This window comes from Haliaeetus albicilla, chromosome 6 (genome assembly GCF_947461875.1).
Source record: "Haliaeetus albicilla chromosome 6, bHalAlb1.1, whole genome shotgun sequence".
In the NCBI taxonomy this organism is placed as follows: domain Eukaryota; kingdom Metazoa; phylum Chordata; class Aves; order Accipitriformes; family Accipitridae; genus Haliaeetus; species Haliaeetus albicilla.
The window spans coordinates 8,264,905-8,283,270 of record NC_091488.1 but is presented as its reverse complement, the minus strand read 5'-3'; the positions used below and the strand labels follow the sequence as shown (position 1 = coordinate 8,283,270).

The following is an 18,366-nucleotide window of genomic DNA, read 5'->3' as shown; positions in this document are numbered from 1 at the left end:
AATGACTGATAAAGAAGGAACTTCAGCAGTTTAGCACCAGTACTTTGAATTGCCTAACACCCTACGGAGTGCAGAGAAACTAATGCTGTAAAGTCTGACAAGCTTTTCACATTTTACTTTTAGTGGAGAATTCCTTTAGAGAAACTAGAAGAACTTAATACTCTAGCTGAAAATCAGAGGTCTGTACAAATTTCCATAGTCTGTATCTTTGCCTCCTTCAGCAAAGCTAACGGAATAACTGTGTGGTTGCATTTAAATACTAAAGGGTTGCACGTACAAACAAATCACTAGACCTTGATCAGGATTCCTGTGCAGGTTTTTACTTGACAATAAACATGAGCTGGTTTATTGCAGGGGGCTAACAGTGGCCTAAGCTATGTCAAATTATCTCAAGCTAGTCTCAAGCTAACAGTGCAGATCAGACTGCTGCAGCACCTCAACTTGTTCATGGCAATTTTATTATGCTTTTGGCCATGACACATGACAGACCAATAGTCCGAGGAAAAGAGACTCCTATTCCACTGTACTGAATAATCCACGTCAGCAACAGCAAACACCACTAACTAGAGATAGTCCAGAGAATTACTGGCCACACATTGCTACCGCTTACGTAAAAAGGCTCTGCCAACATTTTCTCCCTGAAGTCTGTTGCAAGCTCCAGGTGGGAACAAGCTGTAGTGGAGTCAGACAGTCTATTTTCAGTGAAAGAAAATGCCTTCACATATATCAGGCAAAGAGAGATGGCATGGGAGAACACATACATAGAAAGAATAGCTCAAACTTCTACATGAAGTCTATGAGCTTAGTGATAGTTTGAAGCACACTACCAGATCAAGACAAATTCTCAGCTCCACCAGGGAATTAAAGGCAGGATGGTCACCGTTTAGTAACAGCACTCAAACTGTTACTAATGAACTACAGCATATCTAAAAATCAGCAATTCTAAAAGCTAACATTGAGAGCAAAAACTGGCAATGAAAAACGTTTTAAACTATCCATTATTTCCTAAATGTAACATTTCAAATGTATAACTTACATATATGAAAAATCCAATATAATGAGGCACGCAGGATTATGTTCATTTTATTCAAACACAAGTATATCCTATATGTAGCATTTTCTATATAGTTTGGATTTTGCTTGTCCAACACAAAATGCTGCTTATCTAATAAAAAGATGCATGTATGTCATACTATATATATCTTTATGTATGCACATGCACGCAGGCCTACAAGTGACACGGACCGTAAATTTTTCAAAATTATGCATCTTTAAAATCCAACCTGAAAGCCATCAGAACAGAATTTTTAAACCTCTTCTGTCAAAGAATATTAAATGTTAACAACAAGACACAATTAGAGTTAAGATACTACATTTGAAGTCAGTGATAGACTTCCTGGGCAGCCTCAGGGTTTAAATGTGCTCCTTGACACTGTACTGCCAAAGAGCTTTCCCAATTAAGCACTAGGAAAAAAACCCTCAACTATCTGTAGTATAAGAGAGAAAAATCTTTTCTCATTAGTGTATTTACTTGAATCAAAACAGAATTTCCTCACACAGATAATGAATTTTCTTTCTGCACATTTCAGGTGACACCCATTAGAACGAACCTCAGTTTGGTAGAGCATGCCAGCTTTTATAGGTGTTACTTGCAGTTTTACAAGGAATCCAAACAGATTTCTATCTTCCTGAAAACCAGTTTCTTATTCAGGAGTAGTCTGGCTATTCCTTTTAGTAAAAAAAAATGTACTGTTTCAATTTCCTGAAAATGTAAATGTCACCATCAGATCAGGTATCATCTCCAGTGCAAAAGCCCTAATTTACAACTTCTTGCCTCCAGGAGTGATGAATAGCCACCTACTTCTCTCTGCCGACTCAGTGGAAATGTTTTCCTTTACCAAACGTTATATTCTGTAACAGTGTGCGCATTAGCACACTGGATACTTCTGTATGAATGGTTCTGTACCACTTAACTGAGATGGCATTTAAATGTGATTGTATTTAACCACTGGGACAACTCATACCTCTCTGCCCTTATTCCACAGCATCCTTCTCTTCAGCATACCATTTCGAGGTGCCAGTTGCTTTTCAGGACTGACACTCCATGCACATATATACAGATATATTGAAAAAATTTGGGTCAGCCAAGATATGATTCAGTGCAGCCATTAAAAAAATGGGGAGAAAAAAAACCACAGACCCTTTCACGAAAGTGTCAGACGTGCCTCCTGATTTCACTGCTGTTAAATTCTTCGCTTCTTTGATGAGGACTTCTAATATACCTCCAGATGGCATGTGAGAGTCTCCCTTTTTTCCCTTTTTGAAGCTCTTCTTTCCTGCACATCGAACAGAGTTGCAACATCATCATCAGAAATTATATATACACTGCAAGACTGATTTGGAAATGTAAATTGTTTTGGCTAGATTTTTTTTTTAATTGTTTACTGCAATGGGATTAAAGTATTCCTTATGAGGAGATTCTGATTCTCTGTGAGTAGAGAAACTAATAAGGCAGGGACAGAAAAATCACTCCATATTTGATAAAGAACTTGACCATGTAACTAACTAGTCCTTGCTAGACACAACGGAGAGCCCTGTCTGAAGTCCTGTCCAAATATGAGTATTTGTGGATTACTATGCTGACCAGAAAGAACTGCATGTCCTGTAAGTCCTACCCTCTTTGCAGAATCCACTTCTACCACTGGTGTTAAGGCAGCCCTACACCCCAAGCAAGGTATAAATGCAAAGCTTAAAATGCAGAAATACACCGCATGTATTCCACATGTAAGGATGTAGTGCTCCGCGGAGACCGTGACAAAGGACATGGTGCTCACTGACACGCTACTGCTTTTGAAGAGCACCATGAGGACACATGTACTTGCTGCTGCTGCAGATTCTAAGAGGCTTATCAGCAGGGATCGTACACGCTGATTCAGGCTGAAAGCATCAGGAAAAAAAGATCGGGAGGGATGTTAAAATGTACTAATTTAAAAAAATGCAGACAGTGTATATCTGGACTTTTCAGACAACAATTAGCTTTTAAGAGAAAAAACCTTGGAATTACTGCTAACAGAGGGAATGTAATTTGTCAAAAAAAAAAAAAGAAAGAAAAAGAAAAGAACTCTAATACATCTATCAAATCCTAATGCTAACAAGCAATACTGTCACCAAGACATACACTCAGGTGCTACCCAGTAATTGCTTTCACTTCAGATGATTGCTGTTCCTCGTGCTACTACAATGCAAAGAGTTAGTAACTATTTTCCTCTGTTCATTGTTGATGAAAATAATGGCTTACCCTAAAGATTTCAAATAATATTTTACAGGATTGAATTACAGCAATAATACAGTAAAACTGAGCAGAGGCAAAGCACTGTGAAAAAGAGGAGATAGGTAAGCTTAAGGATAATTAAGCATGAAGAACTAAGTGAAGTCTATTATATCCAGCTATACACTGGATATAATCAGCTGAACAAAGAACCCACAGACTATGATGTAGACAATTTATTTCTATATGGCTGTCCTCGATCATGTTATCTAATGTCTGAATTTTTTTTTAATTAGGTCACAGCCATGCATCAACACTTGACTGCACACTCCTCTTCCCTTCTCTCTCCTGTAGTTCAATGTAAGAGCAGAGGATGGAGCAGGAGAAACATACTTACAGTTCAAAATTTCCACAGATAAAGACAACTGGTATATTTAAGTATGGTTTCAATCTTCACTAATACCTTTACTTCATCCTAGGTGAGGATTTTTAATGCTCAGAGGGATGTTATCATATGCTGCCATTAATGTTTGCTTTACCTTGAAACTGCCCTAGAGGAAGCATTAGGTTTCTGTCTGGGGGAATGTAACGTAAAACAACTGTCAGTTCTCCTTTATACTGAAGGCCAACATCTGTTGCTACCTCCACCTGAAAAGAAAAAAAACAAACACACAGCACAGAAATCCAGCTAAGGTTAATCATTCACCTTCTCCTTTTGATTTTAATTTTGTTGTACCAGTACAGTCTTTGAAACACTTCTTAAACATATCAAGATGTATCAGCCCACTTTTACATAATTAGACATTCCTGATTGAATGCAATCACATTTTAGAAAACTTTATCAGCTAGGGAATGCAAGCTCTCAGAAGAATAAAGCCACATGGCATTAGATACTGTTCAGTGAACATATCGAGGAGAGAGATACCTAGCATGAGTAAGTGAAGCAAACAAACAGAAAAAAACCCGTCAAACTTATTTCTGCACATATAAACTGTAGCTAATTTAAGCTGACGCTCAGCCCTTATTTCCCCCAATCAGGATTTTAAACCGTAAGTGGTTTCATGTACTTTAGAGGAGTCACTCCTGAGTCACTCTTGGAATGGAGGCGTGGGGAACGAAGGCAAGGGAAGAGAGCGGGGTCCAGCTCTGAAATAGAAAACCTTGAAAACTGTTATTCCCAGTGTCCTGTCCCTTTTCTACACAACTACTACTTCTGCACCTTTTTGTTTTATAAATGTTTGAATCTTGCCCAGAAAGAATGCATTCAGTGCTCTTCAGAGCATCCTTGTTAAAAGAACATTAGGCCTTCACTGACAGGCGCTGAACTTCCATTCGCATTGTAAGAAGTTGGAAACTACATTTTAAAAACAATAGATGCAACACAGAGAGAACACATTATGCCAGTTCAAACTGACTTCTAGAAAAATAAAGTGCAGTGAAAACAGAAGTCTTGTATGTTTATATTAAAGATCAGGTCTATGAAAAACTCTGGCATATGCTAACCTTGCTCAGTGATATTTACTAATGGAGGTGGGACTATTCAGATTCTCACATTTCCGTTCTGTGCTTAGGTTTGGGTACAAATCAACAAATCTTCCTGATCTCTCAACAAGGACAAAGCACATGTATAAAGAGAAAGGATCCTCGAGGGCCGAGACACACACACCAAGGTACCACACGAGCCTCTAAAGAACTGCTTATAGACAAATGTCTGATCAGTGACAGTATTTCTCTGAAACGCCTTCAGCTTGTTTCCTGACTCCCCAGGAAGGTCAAAATTCTATTATCAAGAGAAAAAAGAACCAAAAAAACCCCACCAGAGATACATACGGTGATATGCACAGTCAGCACTGCCTTCCTATCGTAGCCTCCAGTCCAAGGCACTAACTGTGTTTAATGGGGCTAAGTCTGTACACAAGGATGGGACAGGGAACAAAGCAATTTTAGTGATAACAACATGGCCCTTTTGAGACTCTGAAGCACTTTTACAGCAACACAGGCATTCCTGCGCTGACTGAGAAAAACGGTCCTGTCTCCACCACTGTCTGATGCAAGTCGCTACAACAGAGGACAAAACAAAACCTGTAGTAAATGGCTGTGGAATAATTTGCACAACATCTAAATCCTGCCAGTCAGGCAGCTCCCTTATGGTCTGAACTATGCAAGTTTAGGATCAAGTTTCCCATAAAGGCAGCAAGGATTATTTTTTCCATTCTACTGATGGACAAGTAGTATAAGTTCTTACATCAGGAACAATTTGTCAACCTCCCCCCCAAACCCACATATAATGTGCCTCTAGACTCTGCCCCCTCTTTCACCACAGAACTATTTTCTCTTCTTTTTTCTGATTTAACCACACTCATCTTGAAAACAGACATTCAATGCTCATAGAAGAAACAGGTCTAAAGTCTCCAACCTTTTCACTAAAGCAGCTAAATTATTCATGATAGAACAAATAAAGCACTGTAATAAAACCTGGGAAATGTTTCACTGCCATTCCTGTCTCTATCAGGCAGATCATACAGGAGAACACCGTGTACTTTGCATGTGTATTAACCTGTGCTTTTTTTTTTAATTCAAAATACAATAATTGATTTTTTTTTTTATTATCTTTGCTGATCAAAAATCTTAGCAGCACTTTAAGTTTAGAAACATTATTTATAACAACTTAGGAGGCAGACAAGACCAATTCTGTGTTTGCTTTCTTTGGTAAAAAAAGAACTCATTTAAAAATCCTTTTAATGGGTTTGGAAATAATCAGACAATACCTTCCAGCTGGAATGGCTGAAATGCTTAGCGCCTCATTACTTTTTTCCTGAGCAGGAGAGCTTCATGACTGTCTTTTTTTTTTTTTTTTTCTCCCCAAAGATTGAAATGAGATGACAAAGAGACTACTGCATGATAAGAAGCCCAATTTCAGACGAACATTGCATACAAACTCCAAGCAAAACGAATACTAGATGTGTATCTTATTGCTGTATACCGGTGGGTACTAAATAAGAGCAACATCTGACATCAGCCAGAGCTATGACACAGATTTAGTAGACATTTCTTCTACTTCAAGAGCGGACCCAACAAAAGTAACTTACACGAAGCAAGCTTGTAAGGAGGACTGTATAATCCTGGCCTGGACACAGTGCTGACTGAAACATGTTTGCCCATCATTAGGCACTTTCTCTTTCTAGTCTTATCTCATCGGGACCACGAAGGAAGAGCTGGTGGTCACCCTTATTAACAAAGCTGAACTAGGAAACTGGGAAGGATCTTTCTTGCCACTTATAAAGTGTATGAGTGTTCAAAGAAGAAACTAATTTCCTTACATATCTTCTGGCAAATTATTTACTAAAATATAAATTTGTGACAGTTTAGATGTAAGCCTCACAAAGGGCTATACCTAGAAATTAATTATACAGCAATCAGATCCATCACCCAACTGAGAGAAAGGCACAGATCAAACACTCCCTCCTAAAACCCCGAACATAACACTATTTCCTTAAAAATAATGAACACAGAGCAAACAAGTCATCTGAGTCTCTCTCCACATCACTTGCAGTAAAACCTTGGATTTTTCTGCAGCAAAAAAATACACTTTCTGAAATGGCAATCTAAACCACTGGAATTTCTGGGGATTCTGGCTGCTGCAGGAGCAAGCAAGGCAGAAGGCTTTAATCCTCTAGCTCACAATAGCTCTTGGAATCTCTTCCAAAAATAAACACCTTTGCCAAAGCAGGGGGTGCCTTAGAGACAGAAGTCATCCTATCCTTAGCTAAGTAGAATGCAAGTCCTGTTTCACAGACCAATTGATTTGCCTGCTCAGAAGCCTTATCTTGTACCTTCCTAGGCTAAGGTGAATAAGAGATTAATAAGTCATTTTGTCACAGCTGAAAAGTGTGAAGCGCTTTGAAATGAAACAAAAAAGACCTGTTTCTTTAATAAACTGTTAAGGGTTGAGTAGGGGGGAGTGGTAGAAAAGTCCTTTGGCTTATGTGCTGTTTTTTAAAAAGAATCCATTTCTTTGCAAGGCCATTTCTCCGCTGCCATTTATTACAAGACGAACTTACAGTTTATTTAAAAGGTGGGGTGGTTTTGTTTGTTTTTAAGTAGCTAATCATGTGTAAAGTTTTCATGAAGACTTTAAAACCGGTATGTTTTGATTGAATAAAGAACACAGACGTTACTTTTATTACCATATTAGACACTAAAAAAATCACTGTTTTATAAACACGTTCCAAAGGAAAAATAACTAAGCCTTGCTAAATTTGCTTTGCAACACTTTCACTGCCCCCTGGAAACCCTTACCTTGGGCTGGAGCACAAACCACTCATCGCCCTGATTTTCAAAGTTCCAGGAATCTAATGGAATTTCCACCTCCCCAAGGAAGCTGTTGTGTCCAAATCTGTCATAGTGCCAGACAGAAAGCTGCAGGGTCCTGGTTTCTAGCTGTGTGTGACTGATGACATACTACCAACAGAAGAAGAGAAAAAGAAACTCTCAGAATAAGCAAAAATAATAGTTTCCATGGAGCTTTTCAGAGCTCTAGTTCAATTTCATGAAGCCCACAGCAGCTAACAAATGAAGCATGAAAGAGAGATTTGTTTTCTTTGCAAATGACATTGATCTAGCTAGAAAGCTCATAATGTTAATGTTAAACCTAACTCTTCTCTTTGCAGTATGCATCCAATGGTAATTAATGTTACTATAACGATTGTGTTTCTTCTGTATTATTTACTGGGTATTTATGACTATAAAGAAAATTACGATGCTTAAAACTACTATCTTGTTAATTCCTTATATGTAAATGAAGCAGAGCATCAAAGTTTAGTTTGTAGGAAGAAACCCCACTAGTTCTTTCACCCCTAAAGAGAGTCTGCTGTACACTACTTCCTAGAAATAGTGTCCTCCTCTCCTTTTCAATTGTATCTTTGTAACTCACGAAAAATTGTTCTGAAAACAAGTATAACTGCATCTGCAAAGCACTCACCAAGTGTCTCAGTCTTAGTAACCATTGTTGGTTTTGAAAGCTATTAAAAAACTCCTCTGAAGAAACAACATATTCTAGATAATACACAGAAAACTACGAACATCTGGAATTGTAGCTCCGCATACTCTGCTTTTAGCAAAAGGCCCATTAATTCCCTGAAATTCACCCTTCTCCTAGTGTTAGCTGAGGAGACCCAGACGTCTTCTTTTTTGCATCGAGAACAACGTCTGGACATAGACACATATTCTCCAAAGGCTGAAACAGTCGAGTCAGTTGGCGAGCCACCCAAGTAGGCTATTCATGTATAAGTATGTCTAAAATGCTTAATCCTAGATGCCAACATTTCCACTGTGAGAGGTGTCGTATTTAGCAACAATGGAATAAAAGTCAAAGAGGGAAGATACAGACATTTAATTATTTTTCTTTTCTAACAGTAGTAATAGTTCAGGCGAGCAGATGCAGCTCTTGCTTGCCTACCTACAATTCAAGTAAGCCATCTTCGTTACAATTTGCATTTTTAGCAAGCTGCTAGATCCTATCCTCACCAAGCTCCCTACTAGCAAACATCTTTAGTGCTATTTTCCTTGCTAAATAGAGTCTAACACTTTTTTTTTCTTCAGTTCAGGCAAGTCTTAACTTTACTATAAACCATTTAAAAATGAAGCTATACAAGAAGACTCTCCCTTGGCAAGTAGTCTGGCCAGACCAAGTGTGTGTAAATCTGCAAAATGGTTTTGTAGCCAGGTTAAGCCAAGTATATTGGCCAGGGAACATCTGTTAGCCTCTATTATAAGAAACTTATTTAAAACATCACAGAAATTTAAAAAAAAAAAAAAAAAAATTCAGGAGAAACTAAAAAGAGTTTCTGGCCTCGCGACGGCCAGCTGGGATAACTCTCGTCAATCGACAAGGAAGGGCAATCACCAGGAACCTTGTGGTCCACGTGCCAGACCAGTTCAGGCGGTGAACTGGGCAGAAACTCTGCCATTCCCGCCTGCACCACAGGGCCAAGGAGGTGAATAAGCAGCTCATGAGGAGCTCAAAATAGTTGAGTCTCTGTAGTGGACGTGGGCAAAAGGTAAGGAAGGAAGAGCCTGCGCGCTCTGCTCCACCAGCCCTCAAGGAAGTAATCTGTCATCGCCTTTTGCAACAGAAAGTGAACTTTACCACAGCTTTTGAGAAAGGCAAGAAGCCGCTGTTGGAATTTTCTTATCAAAGTCAGTTCTGCTCTAAAAATAAATTAAAGCCTCCAGGGAAATTCAGATTTTACTGCAAAAGGTTATTTTCTCTCGAAAATCACTTAGATGGGAAGTTTTAACCTAGCTCTATTTCAGCATCAGTTGCAAACTTTGGGCTTACAAAATCTTTAAGGTGCTTTTAACATCTCTGAGCTCAGGTTAGACAAGAACATCAGCAGTTTTGAAAGAGATCTATGGAAACTAATAGAAGTTTTGCCTGTAAAGGGGAGAACCAAACAAAAACACTTCCTCAATGCTGAAAGCCAGAAATTACAACTCATAGGATTACTAGACTGTTTTTTGCTTAAATACACTCATTTTGAGGTATCTCTTCCAAATTCTAATCCCCATACTGGAACACTTAAAGAAAATGCCTGTGAACACAAGCAGAACATTCATCACAGCCTGAGAGAGCAACAGTGTTCTCACCTTCAGCGTTTCATTAAATTCTGGGTTAGTGCTGTTACTTTTAATTTTGGTCTTGCGTTTACTTTGGCGGGACTTATCAGGCAGAAGGTAGGCTTTGACATATCTGCAGATCAAGTAGTACGTTATCAGCAAGGAATAAAAATGACCAGTTTGAGCAAGCACCTGACATTGCTACATTGGCGACACATACAAGATAATTAATTTCTGCAATCTAAACAATGTACATGTAACAGACAATATGTGAAACATGGAAAGGCATGGTCTTTATCTACGAATATAGCAATGTTATTCAGATAGATCAGAATAACAAAAGGCAGAGCTAAATTAATTTACTTGCCCTTAGAAATGCAGAAAGCTTTCCTAACTTTCCCTTTTGTAGTATACGATTACTGACTGATTACACGTGAAAACACATACACTGAAAATACAAGAGAATGAAAAACTTCATACCTTGCATACGAAAGGATCACATATGACTAGAGACACTAATTATGACTTCCTGATGAGAGAATTTACACATTATACTGAAAACTATAATGAGAATCTCAGAAAACACGGTCCTTGCAAAGTGTATCTATGGATGCGTGAAATGGAAGTTCTCCCTATCCCTCCCTCCCTCCAAAACATCAGTCCTCTCATATACTTTAGTTTTGATTCTAGAAGTAAGAAATCAATTCAGCTTCCCTATTCCTTCATATTTTTTGCTCTTTTGTGGAGACTGCTATCAAACAGATTGATAATTTAAGTAATCTTATTGTTTTCCCAGAACAGCACACGCTGCCCTAAGAAACGTATTGAAAACGCATTTCCCACAGGGAATCCAAACCCAACCATCATCGAAACACTGGCTTGTAGCAACTGGATCCTATGAGTTCTCAGGCTCCTATCACAACCCTAGGCTACATCACTGCACGTGACACGGTGAAGGACACCCCTAGCAGAGCCTAAAAAGGAAATTCTTCTCTCTGCTTACGGATCAGTCCTTTGCTTCTTCTCATCTGCAACAGCCAGGTTTCTGCAACTTTTTACCAGGATGTTGAGGGCACCTGTTTTGTAGCTGTAGTTGATGTTGAGAAGGATTTCGCCGCTGACCTTCACGTTGCCATAGTCACCAGTTTCACTATATACACTCAGCATGCTGTTAATGCTAGTCTGGAAGGGGAGAGAAAAAGGACTTAGAGGCTTAAACAAATTACTCATTTCCAGACTCTGCTTTTTTCATACAGACACAGCCTTGCAATATTGTCACACTTGTTAGGACTTGCTATGAAAACAGATGGATCATAGAACAGAAATACCACTTGCTTCTATCTGATGTAAAAGGGAATAAGAACCATAATTAATAATAGCTTAAATGTCTAGACAGTTGATGTTTTTCCATACAGGACTCAAACCTATTTATAAACATGACTAAATCTAAATTACCACTGTTTAATCCATGCATGAACTGAAGAGCAGACAGGCTACATAAATTGTAAGCTCATGTAAGTCCCAAGCGGGGGGGGGGGGGGGGGGGGGGGGATAAAAAAACATCACCTTTCTGGCTCAGCTGTCCACCTAATTTTTAATAAGTCTCATAAGACAACTGCTGACAGAACCATTAGAAAAAGTTGTAAGAATGCTTCCCATAATGGAGATGGTAGAAAAGCATGTTTGTTTAAAGCAACACCCACCTCTCATTAGTAATTCTAAAAGAATGAGCAAAATTCCATACCCACCATTTCAGCAATTTTCCTAAAGCCAAAAAAATTTAGCAAAAAGCCCACAAAATTTTCCACTGCAGGGTAATATATCACACCCCAACTTCTTTTGTTCACTCATACCATACAGAGTATTGCTATGAGGATTTCCTCATCCAAAAGATTACAATTGGGAGAGCACTAAATATTTTTAAAGAAAACCAAATATGCACTCTGCCAGAACCAAAGGCATTCGAGAAATCTGATGAACGTTTTCTTTTGAGTCATTGATCAAGATTGCTCAAAAACACATATAACCATCTAAATCCTAACACATAGGAACCTTGCAAGACATACAGGTATAGTCTTCAACACAAAGGGAGAAAAGAGAGAGAAAACTTAAAAGTAAGCTAAGCAGAGGATTCAGGGGAACTCACAGTATCACCATCTGTTTCAGGCACATTTAAATACGTCCATTTTCTGTCAGAGCCTTCTGGGGAGTTCTTTAAAGAAGGCAGTGCAAAAGGTCAAGAGAAAAGAGCATTAGATAGCTGCAATAAGAAAGAATAAGTGCAGTGATAAATCCTTATCTATATAGACAGGTAAAGGAAGTTTGTATTGCAAAGCCATAACAAGCAAGAAAGGAAAAGGTATCACCAAATCAGAGAAAAGCTACGTGTTTTCCATGTACTTCAAGTATTGAAGGACACATGGCTCAAGGTAATCAAATAGAAATGAAGTATCTGCTGTATCAAAATAAACAAATTACATTTTTAGAACACCAACTCAGAAGATTTGGATTTGTCCTCATTTATGTCTGCACGAAGTCAATTCTCACTTAAGCTAGTCAAAAGCTAAGCATTCATGTATTTGCAGGATTGGTGCCTTTGTAAGAAATTGCAATTTCTCTGTGGAGTTTGTAAGAATAGATAAAAACACGCACAAATGTTTAAACATGTCACTCTTTGGGAAAAAAATACAGTAATAGAATACTGGGGGAAACATTTTTCCCCCTCTGCTTGCCAAAGCAGTATCTGGAAATCTCACCAACGAGCTCAAGGGAAAGTACATCTTGATCTACCTCCTTCCTTACTGGCTGCAGGGAGGAAGGAAGAGCACAGTCAAGGGGAAAAGCCACACAAAAAGTATTGGTCTGTGGCAAAACTCAACACTTTGGGCACCTTGCCTAAGGGCCCTGCAGCAAAGAAAGCTGAAGGGATAAGCAGGTCTGTGTCAATATGGTAAACAACACCAGACATAAAAACCAGAACAAGCAATCATTATCCATAAAGTTAATTTTATACATCAAGTCAGAATAATAAACAGCAAAAAGGGTGCTTTTTGTATTTCTGCTGGCCTTCTTGATCCTTCATTTAAAAAAAAAAAAAAAAGAAAAAAAAAAAAGAAAAATGCTTGTCCTTTTATTCCTTTGTACAATTGCTGAAATTCCACAAAGAGGACTGGTTAAAATCACTGGAGAATTAGCAATGCACAACGACAAACGTGTCCTATTTCCTCCTATTCCTAACATGCCTCGAGCTAAATTCCAGCCTTTACCATTTATGCATTTCCACCTCTAGCATACATGAAAAATGGGTATCCTTGGACACTGCCAGTGAACTTAACAGTCCCAGTATGTGCTACAAAACGCCTAAACTATGCCTGTAACAGGAACGTGACAATTTGTGTGCCCACTTCAGAAAACAAACAAGGTTATATCAACACAAGGCGGTGCACGAGTTGTTCTCTGCTGAATCCAAATATTCTTTTTCTTGATCTTTAGGTAAGTGGGCAGCAAGGGATAAATGATTTGGGAAAAAAAACCCACAGAAAGTCCTAAACAAGTAGATGACCTCTGACCCTAGAATTTATCCAAACACAATATCTGAATTGCTTACAAACCACAAAATAACACAAATTTAGAAGTATTTGATATACTTGACTTTTTTCCCCACAGACTCTGTTCTGTGGCATTTACACTGGACATTACATACACTAAGTGTAATGTCCTTAAGAAATCTACTCGTTTTCCAGTTTCGTAAGTAGTAAACAACCACCACATATGGAGGGTGCAGAGCCTCATTTTAGTACCTCACTAAGAATTATATTTGTTTTGCACCGTATCTTATTGCTGCAGTAAGGCACTTGAACAATTCAGTCTTACTGATGTAACGGGTCTTGACAACAACACATCAATACATCAACACATCAATAAGGAATCAGCGAAGGATGCAGAGAAAACGAAAAACACAGTTTGTGCATTAGCTTTGGGAAAACACAAAGAATACCCTAATGCTGAGATACAGTTCCTGTTCAATGTCACTTTCCATTTCCATTTTTGCTCACTCATATTAAAGGCAGATTTCAAGTATATTTACCCTTTGAGATATTTCTTCCTTTACCTCAAATGCTCATTGCCATACTGTACTTTAAATTCTCATATTCGAAAAAAGAAAGAAAAAACAAAGAAAAAACATGCAGTTAGAGCCTACTATTTATTAATAACATTATTTCAATGCAACTTAATAGTACACAGTCATTTGGCAGATAAGCACATGAAAAAAATCCATACAGTGCAGAAGGCTCAAAGGCTTATAACAAGGCAAAAAACAAGAGAGAGATGGGCAATGTTAGTAACTGGTAACACATGCTCAAGGGGAATAAAAAAAGAACCTGCAAAATTGACCTGCTCTTGCAGGGAGAAGCAGCTTGCCATTTGCAACTTTGCCATTAACATAGCATGCAGTGACATTAAAAATCATATCATGGTGAATACAGAGAAACGAGAGCAATGAGATGTGAGATTATCTCAAACCTACAGCACTGGAAAAGCTACGCTCTGCTTAAGAAAAAGGTCAAAGGGAAATCCACAGCAAAGGACAAAACCCAATGCACAGACGGAATGCTGCCTACAGCACGTAGAGGGAAGGCTCTCTAAATGCAGATCCTCCGTTAGTGGCCTAAACGAGAAAGCACTTAAGCACCTGCAACCTTCATATCAACATTCAGAAGAAAGAAAAATAATTCTGTCTAAAAAATCCATGGGACGAGCAAGCATTGGAGACAATGAGTCATAGTCAGCCTCAGGTAAGTGGGTCTAATTAGACCAGTGTCAACAGGCTACGTTTGCTCAAGTCTGATTTGGTGCGGAGTGCCACCCAGCTCTGTTGTGTCCGTTTCCATGAACTACACAAATCAGAAGGGAAAAGGGTCTGGACACGGCCAGATCTAAGACACGGAAATGCTCTGTGACAGCAATTTGCTCAGCCTTTTCTCCTCCCTAGGTAAGCCAAACTTGGATTCAGCCAACTCCATCCCTTTGTGATCAAGAACTTAAGTGGGCATTCCCTGGGCCCTGCTTCCATGGGGACTAACAGGGGTGCAGTCTAGAAAGGACAGTTCATTGGTTACTGTCATGGACCAAATTCTCTCTTCCCTTTTAGCATACAGACTCCTCATCTCTCTTCATCCTCTTCAAGTCTCCCATCTTCTACCTAGAGTTTGTTGCAGTTTTCTGATACTCTATATGCTGACCAGAGCTATTCTTAGGCACAAGTCATAAGGAAGAGTGGCCAGAGAGGGCTCCGCGACTTTTCTGAAGATGGTATAAGTTGCCCGCATCCTAAGTGTCAGATCCCAAAGATGAGATACACAGCATGTAGTCATAAACTAGGCATGTTAAAGGCTACTTTTATCATCCGTTTTCTTTCCTAGTGAACAAGACTGCATAATGAACTGCATAAGGCTTGTTATACCACTTTTGTTGCATCTCAAGCACCTGTTACAAGCTGAAAATGCAGCTATCCTTTTAAAACCAACTTTAAGTTGCAGCAGTTAAGACAACTGCAAGACTCAGACATCTAATTTACAGTATATAGTTTGTAGGTATGACAAGAAACAAAAGGATGTAACAGAAAAATACTACAATTGTTGCAGAAGGTAGAGAAGTTATCACCAACCAAAATCCCCAAGTATCTCCTTCCTCACTGTAAAGAGAAATACTTTTCTGATGTGGATGGCACAGCAATCATGTCATGAAGAATGGGAGAAGCTGGGTTGGGGGATGGACAATGATGTTACAGAAGTGGTGTATGCATGCAAACACACAGATGAGTATTTGTGTCCCAAGAAGGTGAACAATCAGAAAGTGGTTTGAGATGGAAGATGCCGCCACAGCCTTGTTCTCTTCATTTCAAGTAAATTAAGATTAAGTGGTCCTCTGCAAAGCTGAGCAGTCACGTATTGCAAACACCTATGGTTTGCCTTCTTCACGTCAGCTTGGTAGTAACCTGAGCGTGTGAGGAAATCTGCTGACGAGTATGCAAAATGGTTTTCGCTTTCCATGCACTTCAGAGAACATAATTTTAGCTTTGAACAGCATTAAAAATGTAATAGAAAAACTATCTAAATATTAAAGGATATTTCTCAAGTGGAGGATGAAAGATAATCTGCTGCTAAGTGGTATGAAGTTAAACTCCATTTTGGAGGAACAATGTTGTCTTGTGGAAGGAAAAAGCATGTTTTCTACTCAAGATCTTACTGTTGATAATCCACTTGTCAAATGTCCATGTTTCCTTGAATAACGAGAGGCCACTATGTCATCAATATCTTCTTCCGTTTCGTCCAGATAATCCTGAATGACAAACAGGCATTTTAGTCGTCGTGTTCTGCTCTGTATTTGGTCAGCTTCTGTAGCTTAGTTTTGTTTCATACATTTTCCACTTTAGGAAGATGGTGCAGGATGCATTCAAAATTCTGATCTCTAGAGGAATTTTGATTTACGTTTTCCACATCTTTGCACAGGCACACAGCGTAAGGGGAAAAGACGCTGTTATGGTATCAGGGTTCAGTTGCTTAAGAACTGAAAAACTTGACACACATACTCTTATTCTGGAGGTGCATACCTTTGCATGGCCAACAACTGTGCACATAAACAAAACCCACTTCCATGCCTACTAAAAATCCTATGTGAATTACCTTATTCTACTTACTACTATTTGCATTCAGGAATTCAGGTTTGGAAATCTTAGAAGGACATGGCGAGACTTTTTCAAATCTTAACAAAAGAAAGGAGTGAATTAAGGTCAGACACCAGGGGCCAGGGGATCGTTGATACTGGTTTGTAGCCAGAAACCATTAGATGATTGATTTCTTGGTTACAGTCCAAGATCCATGTTTTTATGGGACATATTTTTTACAACCCAGCAATCCAGTTTTCCAATTATCCGTATTCATAGCAGTCACACTCACACAAATGGAAAAGCACACAATTTGCATTACACTTGCACCCTTTCACGCTGTCTTTGGTAACAGGCAACAATTTTGTGAACAGGATCATTAACACAGACCCACTTTCTAACAGGCAGTGCTGAAAGCCCCAGGTTATTGTCAAACCACATGGGAAGGAACTTGTCCTGCCATCATACACACTGAATATATTTGAGGGGTAAACAAAAAAACCCAGATGATGTGCATGTTTTAAAAATAATTAAATTCCTATATTATTTTAATAATTTTTTTAAAAAGGAGGAAAAATCAGTAATCGCACAGCTTCATATGCTTGAGTTTTAGTAAGTCAGACTGAACTGTAACATCTTTAGCTCATATACAGAAAAAAAATTCATTTTTTAAACATAGCAATAAAGCAAAATCTAAAAAGAAATTTAAAATCTGGTTGATGGTTCTAATAGGACTGTTAACTTTAAGTAAAAGTTAAAGGAAAAAAATCCAACAGACAGCTATTATGCTATTACGTGTAGCTTGGAAATTTCAACCATTTCCTTAAACCCTATGGCAGGTATTTTGAAAGTTTCTGCTTTTAGTCTTAATGAAGTCAAATATTCAACTTCCTTATTAACTGCTTTGCAGATATAAAAATCTCACGTGGTAACCTACCTCACACTCTATTGCTTAGTCTCTATCACTTTCTTAAACTAAACACAGAAGTACTGTATTCAGACTCAGGAGTCTCAAAGACTTCTATGATAATCAGGAAAAATAGAGCAAAGAAATGATGCTGGAGAGTTGAACTGCCACAGTTTATGTAAAGACCTGCAGAGCATTTATCATTAGAATGCATAAAACTAGCTGTTACATCTCTTCTCCTTTGTTCCAGTGACTGAACTGAAATAAAGCCAGCTGAAAGTGATGCAAAATTTTCTATTACTACTTTCCACTTGTAACTGCATATTTAATATTGAGCAGAAGGAAATCAGGATGAGCCATCACTCTACTTGGGACCAAAATTTACATACTGAAGCAAACATTCCTCTTCGCTTCATGTTCTTACAATGAGTTTCCTCTGCTAGTATCTTCTGTTTCGAATCTATTCAGGGCACTGTTACTACCCCACAGAAAAAAAGAAGTCAAAGATAATTTATACTCTATGGAAGAAGTCCATGGACACCCAGGCACAGCAGAGCAACTATTTCAGGGAAACAGATAGAGCTGAATCCTTCAAAAGTACCCCCCGCCCCCCAAACCCCTAAAATAAAAACAAAAAACCCACCCCACTCTTCACTTCTACTCTCCTCACTAACTTCAGAATTCAAGTGATGTACTCAAGTTTAAAACTTGGCACAAGAATACACAATTTTCTTTCTTGCTCATACAACAGGAATAAGCAAGTCTGGTAACACATGCAAAATTCTTTCATTTACACTGTCCATACCTGTGGACTTTAAAATAAACAATACTACATTTTTATTGCTGAATAGTTAAATACAGGACAAAAAAAGTAAGGCAACATCTTCAGACTGGGGTTTTTCAGGT

General features: G+C 38.5%; 1 protein-coding gene across 7 annotated transcripts in view; it reads right to left on the bottom strand.

The window, feature by feature from the left end:
* SYTL5 (synaptotagmin like 5) overlaps nt 1–18,366 on the bottom strand; it is a 93,272-nt gene that overhangs the window by 6,309 nt on the left and 68,597 nt on the right. For 5 of the 7 annotated variants that reach the window (XM_069784929.1, XM_069784927.1, XM_069784930.1 and 2 more), the window contains 7 exons: nt 16,136–16,228; nt 12,033–12,098; nt 10,890–11,068; nt 9,917–10,019; nt 7,568–7,729; nt 3,808–3,916; nt 2,201–2,336 (listed from right to left, as the gene is read on the bottom strand). In XM_069784929.1, coding sequence (XP_069641030.1) covers nt 2,201–2,336; nt 3,808–3,916; nt 7,568–7,729; nt 9,917–10,019; nt 10,890–11,068; nt 12,033–12,098; nt 16,136–16,228 — 848 coding nt within the window. The remainder of the gene's footprint in view (nt 1–2,200; nt 2,337–3,807; nt 3,917–7,567; nt 7,730–9,916; nt 10,020–10,889; nt 11,069–12,032; nt 12,099–16,135; nt 16,229–18,366) is intronic. The other 2 variants (XM_069784931.1, XM_069784932.1) reach the window with 2 other exon arrangements.